Below are 8,701 nucleotides of genomic sequence, written 5' to 3'. Positions count from 1 at the left end.
GGGTTATGCAGCAGGACAATGATCCCAAACACACCAGCAAGTCCACCTCTGAATGGCTCAAGAAAAACAAAATGAAGGTTTTGGAATGGCCAAGTCAAAGTCCAGACTTAAATCCAATTGAGATGCTGTGGCATGACCTTAAACAGTCCTTTCATGCTCGAAAACCCCCCAATGTGGCTGAATTAAAACAATTCTGCAAAGAAGAGTGGGCCAAAATTCCTCCACAGCGACATGAAAGACTCATTGCCAGTTAATGCAAACGCTTGATTGCAGTTGTTGCTGCAAAGGGTGGCACAACCAGTTATTAGATTTAGGGGCAATTACTTTTTCAAGTAGTGCCAGGCAGGTTTGGACAGCTTTTTTTCCCTTAATAAATGAAATCATTATTTCAAAACTGCATTTTGTATTTACTCGGGTTATCTTTGTGTAATATTAGTTTGATGATCTGAATCATTAAAGTGTGACAAATATGCAAAAAAACCCCCCCAAAAAACAGGAAGGGGGCAAAAACTTTTTCACACCACTGTATATATATAGATCAGTGGTTACAACCAGGCACTTACAATAGAAGTTAATATTGCCAATCCATTATTGTTAAAATACTCACTGATATAGACTCATTAATGTAGACACAAGACGCAATAAATATGCATGGTATTATGATTTAAGTGCAAAAAATCTCTTACCTTATAAAACGGTTAGTTCCAGTCCTCGCTTCTGATTGGTCAACAGCTGTGTTTTATTCACGATAAAGCACAGCTATGACCGCTTCACCCAACCAGTAAATATCCTCCCATAAAATAGTTTTAAAAACATCCAGCATTTTTAAACAAACTCAAAACAAAAAGCTTTCTGTCCAGCATTTTATTTTTAAACACACTAAATAATGTTCTGTATACCCTAGGGCCTAGGCCTTGTTCTAATTTTCTGTCATGTTATTGTTGAAGTACTTCAACTCTTGCAAATGTGACCCTGGACCACAAAACCAGAATTAAGTCGCACAGGTATATTTGCAGCAATAGTCGACAATACATTGTATGTGTCAAAATGATCAATTTTTCTTTTATGCCAAAAATCATTAGAATATTAAGTAAAGATCATGTTCCATGAAGATATTTTGTAAATTTCCTACCGTAAATATACCAAAACTTAATTTATGATTAGTAATATGCATTGCTAAGGACTTCATTTGGACAAATTTAAAGGCAATTTTCTCAATATTTCGATTTTTTTTGCACCCTCAGATTCAGATTTTCAAATAGTTGTATCTCGGCCAAATATTGTCCTATCCCAGTGGTTCTCAAACCTCTCCATGAAGTACCCCCAGCACTGCACGTTTTGTATGTCTCCCTATATCTGACACACCCACTTCAGGTCTTGCAGTCTCCACTAATGAGCTGATGAGTTGAATCAGGTGTGATAGATGAGGGAGACATACAAAATGTGCAGGGCTGGGGGTAGGCTACTCCAGGACAGGTTTGAGAACCACTGTCCTATCCTAACAAACCATACATCAATGGAAAGATTATTTATTCAGCTTTCTGGTGATGTATAAAGTTTTCTAGTTTTGACTGGTTTTGTGGTCCATGGTCACAAATAAAAATAAATAAATAAACAAACAAACACCTTGTCGCCCCCTATTGGCGTTTCGATGTAATCTATAGAAAGGGTCAATGAACTTCTCAGCGAGTGATTCTTTTTCGTAAACTGATTCAAATGAGTCGAGTCACTGAGATGATTCAAATCCCCACTACTGCTCTGAACGCTACCTCGGTGGGCGGATCGAAGCACAATTTGTCCCATACTCCTCCCATCATCACGTTGCGCACATGGCGTAGGATGTGACTGCGCCACACCCAGCTGAGCCTGAACTGCAGATCGCAGGGACTCGCTTGTGTAATAGTTGGGGGCTACCAGTGGCACGGAGCTCATGCTGCTGCTCCACTGATGTGCCTCCCCCCCTCATGTCCCACTAACAGCAGAAGACGGGCGGCGCATGAGCGAGAGCCTTTTACGCGTTTGTACGATTAACGAACAATACGTGCATTTACAACTCCCTGTGCGCTGTGACCAAAGTCAACACTGAGACATTCTATCCGCCTGTTTAAAATGGGCTTGTTTTTATTTATCGCTGGATCTGCCAACCCCACCGAGGCCACTGTCTATGAGGTGAGAAAAGTCTTGTTCAGATGTCTTCAGCCGGTTGTTTGTGTCAAACTTTATTTATACTGTTGGGCTTTGAATGCACGCTGCGGGCTCTACCACTTTTTGACTCTCCGATTGAACATTAATGTGCATCTTTTATCCACAGTTTGTAGCGCATGCTAACTTAACAGCGTTCAACTTTCGTTTTATTTCTTTTGCAATCTGATACATCTGTTTGTTACAAGTCTTGCGTGCTAACCAATAGTCTTGCGTCAGGTCACGGAATTGTGGGACTGTGTTGGTTGCTTACTTTGCAGCATGTTTGGACGTAACATGATGGCCAAAATGCTGTCTATATAAGACACCTACTACCTAGGTTTTTGAGACACGGCCTAAGAGTAAGTCTGGGCCAAGTTAAGTAAACAAAAGTCTACAGTGTTAGCAGTTGCTAACAATTCAACTGTCACACATTTCAAGATTAATGGGCAAAATTTAAACTAGAATAAACTATCAATAGATTATGTTGTGAATATAAATGAATCAGTGTGTGTGCAAAATAACAATTTAAGTTAAATATAACTGTTGATTCAACCGTTAAGATGAAGCAGTCATTAATCTACAAACGTAAACAGGCTGTATGTTTACGTATGATGTGTTTCTGCTTTACAAAGGTCTATGGATTTTGTTATCATTGGTGAAGACGGTGCTAATCTCTCTGTCTGTAGTTCAAAGAAGTGAATTCATCAATAAAGTGTGCTTAGTGATTTTTTCCCCCTCCTGATTTGCGATCAGAGTTAGTACAATGTAGGTTTTTATCTATGCTTTCTGTTACAGCAAACTTAAGTTTGCGCCATACTCAGTTTTATTCAAATATATGCAAATATATATTTTGATAGTATCAAGGTGTCTAGAGCATTTTCTATTCCATTTAGTACAAATAGATCTCCTTCATATTAAAGTAATTTTTCCTACATAAAGTGATGTAATTCACATTTTATAGAGCAGGATAAACAGAATATCAGTACAGTAGGCCCTATAGTTTGCATAGTTAGGCTACATAAACAATTATGTAGACTGTGTTGTGTATAGAGATACTGGTGTATTTTGTTGTTGTTGTTGTCTACTGGTTCTGAGGTCCAAATTATAATTTTATTTAATTTATTGGATGTAACTGAAGTTCAAAAAGAAATATACAATGTTTGTTTCACTTTTAGTGAAAGAGAAGAGTCTTTCCAAAAGGACATGAGCAGGTTCTGGTGGTCTTGTAGGCCTTTATCGGTTTGAAGTTCCTACAGGTAGAGGTTGCTGGGGTCAGTGATCCTTTTTGTCATTCAAGTTTTGTCAAGTTGTTTGTCTTTTTACATGGGTATCACTATAGAGTTTGGGTTAGCTGTCAGTCTTGGGGTTTTGTCAGTGCATACAGTAAATGCAAAGTCAAGCAAAAGGTCTGGGTCTGTGCGGGAGAGAAGAAGAACACACACACACACACAATTCTTTATAATTAAACAGGGCTCCAGACTAACATTTGAGAGCAGTGGCACCAGCGCCACTAAGTTCTACAGATGGTGGCACCAGGAGCGGATTTGGTAGCGCTGGGGCTGGTGTGAGGGAGTATTAAAATATAGATAATTTAATCATAAAATTACTATTGTTTTGCATTAATAAGTGCAGTTACTAATAATATTACATGTTCATTTCTTGTTTATTTTTCTAATTTTTGTTTATACAGATTTGACAGTAAAGCACTTGAGTTAAGATGCATACAACATTTACTTTTATTAACAACAGTAATAGGTGCAAAATCTAATTTTTATATAGAAAATTGATATATTCCACTCTTATTAAATGCCATGCAGAATAACCATTATTCTTCTAGTATATGATATGTCAGCGCTGTTTATAACAGAGAATTCTGTGCAGAATTTGAATGATTCTCACTAGATCTCGCAGCACTGTTGCATTTGTGCAGTAATAGTGCCACGAAATCAACTTTGGCTCCCGAGTAAAACTGTTCTGAGCTCAGACAAGTTTGTTTGCGTCGCGGTCCGAGCTGATAAACGGTCCGCGCTGCTCAGCTGAAATGTAGCACGGTTTATTTTCGCTTTCGTTTGATGTTTCTCAAATGCAACAAAAATGGCAGCGCTTATGAGTTGGACAACACGGTGGTCGCGCCAGTGCAACCGCTCACAAAAACTAGTCGCACCGGCAGAAAAAATGGTCGCAGTCTGGAGCCCTGTTAAAGATGCTTCCAAACTGGTTTATAAAGTAGTATAACAAAATTGGCTTCCATAAAAAGTGGTGGGTACATAAAATGTATTTTTTACTATATAGCAGTGATCCTCAAATCTGGCTCCCGAGATCCTCTTTCCTGCAGAGTTTAGCTCTACCCTAATCAAACACACATGAGTTTGCTAATCAATGTCTTCAGGATCATTAGAAAATCACAGGTAGGTTTGTTTGATTATAGGGTTGGAGCTAAACTCTGCAGGAAAGTGGACATTGATTAGCAAGCTCCGGTGTGTTTGATTAGGGTAGAGCTAAACTCTTCAGGAAAGTGGATCTCGCGAGCCAGATTTGAGGATCACTGCTATATAGGAATAGTCAGCATATAGAATTGCTGTATATGCTATGCGGTTCCTTGAAACTTAATAAGCTATTGGCGTTTAATAATATTGAAACGTGGTACTATAAAGACATGGCTCAAACACCTGTAAATCACTCACAGGATAATGACAATACTGAAGTAGGTTAACTACATACTGTCTGTAGTTTCCATCAGATGACCACATAACCTGAAGATAAACCTCACTCCCCAGGTGCAAAGAATTCTGCTGTTTTGCTGAATTGTTCTGTTCTGAGAGTATTGTGTAATACCGTGTGCTTTTGTTCCTCCCTCCCAAAAAGACTCTTGAGTTTTAGCTGACTCGGTGTTAGTATTCATCTCTTGTGTTATTTATTAAGATATTTGACATTGCTGAAGAGAATGAAAGCTGGGATTAATATTACACACCGCTGGCCAAGTTAATCAACTGCTGTTAAGTGGCCATAGCCAGTTCAGGTACAGGATTATCATATTATCATATGCTGTCACTGATACTCCACTTCTCACTAAGACTGTGGAAAGCTAGTCAAGTATCGTTATTAGACAGGCCAACATTATCTGCCGCTTTCAGCAGCTTCTCATTATAACCTATTAAACTTGAATTAGTTTCTAATATAATGTTCTCCGGCACCGAAACCGGATATGGACAGTGTCCACAGCTGCAAAGAATTAGTTCAATTTGCTATGGTCTACATGCGTCACTCTCAAATGTTACATGTTTTCGGAAACTTAAAAAAATAAATAAAAATCATACATAAAAATGAAATGCCATTTATTTGAAAGAAGGCATATTTTCCAGGCAAAACCATGAAAAAAAAGTACAACAAAGTAGGTGTACCTGGATGACAAACTGTGTTCATATAGTTATGTGATGAACCCCACTCTTAAAATAAAGGTTCCTTATTGGCATTCATGGTTCCATAAAGAACCTTTAACATCAATGGACCGTTTCCATTGCACAAAAGGTTCTTTATAGAGGAAAAAGTTTCATCTGATTATTAATTCACACTAAGAAAAAAAGGGTTCTTATTCTCTGAATGATTTATTTATTAATTTATTTATTTTTTGGAGAATCCAAAATGGTTCTTCTGCGGCATCACTGCAAAAAAACCCTTTTGGAAGCTTGATTTTTCAAGAGTGTGTCTGTGTGTGGCTACTCTGCTAGGACACTTGTGTGAACTTGAGACTTCATACATAAAATACTTAAAATGACCTTGACACCATTTGGTTGAGGGTAATTGCAAAAATGGGTCAAAAGCAGAATTGGTTCTGAGAAAAGGTCTTGCGTCAGTTGTTTGCAGATTCCACATGGCTTGATATTTAGTATTCAGTGGAATGTGATTCGTTGTGTTTGGCTTAAGTGTCCAAATACTTTTTTTGGGGGTCACTGTGTGCTTAATAATATCCAGAAACAGTATGTCCAGTCTCATGTTGCAGAGTCAGCATTGGTTAAGTGCGGATATTTGTGGTTAGTGATAAATGATACAGTGCTGTGACAGTCCTCGAAAAGAATGTTCTCAAGGATGAGGCACAGGGTCATGGGGCTACACTTGACCTGCTCAGCAGAATGAAGACATTTCTGGAATTCTGTGTCTACTTTGGTCTTGAATCTGGACTGCTATGGTTTATGGTGGACAGCTTAGTAATCACCAGTGGTGTATAAAGTACCTGAAAGCCATACTCAAGTAAAAGTACAGATATCTTACCAGAAAATGACTTTGGTAGAAGTTGAAGTCACCGTTTAGAATATTACTTGAGTAAAAGTCTTAAAGTATGTGATATTTATTGTACTTAAGTACAAAAAGTATTTTTAAAATCTTAAACGTACTTAAGTATTGAAAGTAAAAGTACAAGTAAATGCAAAATGGAAAAGAAGCAAATAAATATATATAAAAAATATTCATACACAGTAGGGCTGTTAAAAAATAATTCGAATTTCGAATATTCGTTGAATTTAAAATAAAAATCCACATTTGAATGCAAAAACTTTAGGTGTGCGTTAAGGAGGCAGCACGAGATGAGATGGCGCACGAGATGCGATGACGATGCAAGTGTCATTGCATTATAATGTTTTTGTTTGCCTATCCAGTTGAAGCCATTAGATGCTGCGCTGCTGCGTTGTTAATTACAAATATTGTGGGAAAAGAGAACATGAATGCGGAGAAGATCTTGTTTACGTCAAAACTGAAACCAAGCCGTTCACACAGAACACATATTTCACGCATTTTCTAGAAGGACATCTATCAGCATTGCACTTGCGTCTCGCACAAAAGAGCCGCATGTTTAGAAAGCCATGTAAAATTAATGCAAGTTTAACTTTGAAAAAACATATCTCGAGACTTTATGGCGGGGTTTTCTCCCCCATCCCACTGCAACTCGCTTAAGTATTGAAAGTAAAAGTACAAGTAAATGCAAAATGGAAAAGAAGCAAATAAATATATATAAAAAAAATTAATACACAGCTTGAGCAAGATTGTGTTCAGTTTTAACTACTTATTCCATTTTGTATTTTTGGGTAAGAATAAGAAGCACTTCATCCGGTACTTAGTGTCTTTCATTCCAACATAAGACATCATTTCTGGAATCTGCATCTGAAATAGCATTTAGATGTATTTACATATCTCAGAGGGGACATGGATGCGTTTAAACTGCAGTTAAAGATGCATAAATAGGCCTAATGTTTTGTTTTTAACATAAAACGTTAAATACTGATATTTGAAATAATTTAAAACATGAAACAAATAGTTGAAATGTGAAATTAAAACCGCCAGTAGATTAAGTTAACTATATTAAATTGTATAGTATACATATAAAGAGCATACAGAAGCATTTTTGCCATCCATAATTTAGAATGCCTGGAATTTTAAGTTTTAATAGACTAATAAATCAATGTGCGTACACTCTGTGTGTGATTTGGTGATATAGCCTACTTGATAATGTCAGATCGCACATCATTACAACAACACTTACCATATTATCGCAGAAGATATACTGTATATTGCACACCCCAGCCTCGACTTTAGTGGAAAATGAATCATCCGCGGTTGTGCGCGCACTTGTTTGCACGTAAGCAATGGTGTTTTTAACTTGCAAGCGCCAGACCACTGATTCGTCAAACCTGCTTTCCTGCAGTTTGTGTTCTCCTGACTTCTGACTATTTTGTAGTAAGTAACGAATATGCTTCGGGGAAATGTATCGGAGTAAAAGTATACATTTTAATTAGGAAATGTAGTGGAGTAAAAGTAAAAGTTGCCTGAAATATAAAAACTCAAGTAAAGTACAGATACTCCCAAAAAATACTTAAGTACTGTAACGAAGTATTATTACTTTGTTACATTACACCACTGGTAATCGCTGTGTTGTGTAAACTGTGTGGTAAAAACTGGCAGCTGTGGTTGCTAGAAGAAGTCTGTCTTAAAACAATATTTTGGCAATGTTTTGAGCATTATGGGAAGACATTTTGGTGCCTGTATATTTTATAGTTCATTTAACATCTTAAACGAACTACTTAAATTTACTACTTTTAATGTACTGACTATACTGATACATCATTATATTATAAGATGTAAGATAGATGGTCAGGCTGATTTAAAGTTTATCAAATTTGTGCTTTCCATAAACAATGTGAACTGACATAGCTATTCATTAACCAATGTTCCCCACACAGAGGCAAAACATCACATTACTAATTGAACACATAATATGTGACAAAATACCCTAATTTGCATCATTTCAAAAATAAAAACGAACTATATTTATGTAATTTTTGATGTCTTGTTAAATATATTCCAAAATTATATATGAATGTAGTTTCACCATAAATTCTATGGAATTTAACTGCCAAAAACCATATGTACATTCATTTTTTTAAATCTATTTATTTAAATAATATATATATATATATATATATATGTATATATATATATATATATATATATATATGTGTGTGTGTGT

At 36.6% G+C, this 8,701-nt stretch overlaps 1 protein-coding gene across 2 annotated transcripts in view; it reads left to right on the top strand.

Moving 5' to 3' along the window:
• The first annotated feature begins 1,855 nt into the window (after nucleotides 1-1,855).
• The window catches only part of LOC107704324 (WW domain binding protein 1-like), a 19,131-nt gene continuing 12,285 nt past the window's right edge, over nucleotides 1,856-8,701 (top strand). For both annotated transcript variants that reach the window (XM_016507217.1, XM_016507216.1), the window contains exon 1: nucleotides 1,856-2,169. In XM_016507217.1, coding sequence (XP_016362703.1) covers nucleotides 2,110-2,169 — 60 coding nt within the window. In that variant the 5' untranslated portion in view covers nucleotides 1,856-2,109. The remainder of the gene's footprint in view (nucleotides 2,170-8,701) is intronic.

This window comes from Sinocyclocheilus anshuiensis, unplaced genomic scaffold, assembly GCF_001515605.1.
Source record: "Sinocyclocheilus anshuiensis isolate Anshui unplaced genomic scaffold, SAMN03320099.WGS_v1.1 scaffold1448, whole genome shotgun sequence".
In the NCBI taxonomy this organism is placed as follows: Eukaryota; Metazoa; Chordata; class Actinopteri; order Cypriniformes; family Cyprinidae; genus Sinocyclocheilus; species Sinocyclocheilus anshuiensis.
The sequence above is the reverse complement of the archived record's forward strand: the minus strand, read 5'-3'. Positions and strand labels throughout refer to the sequence as shown.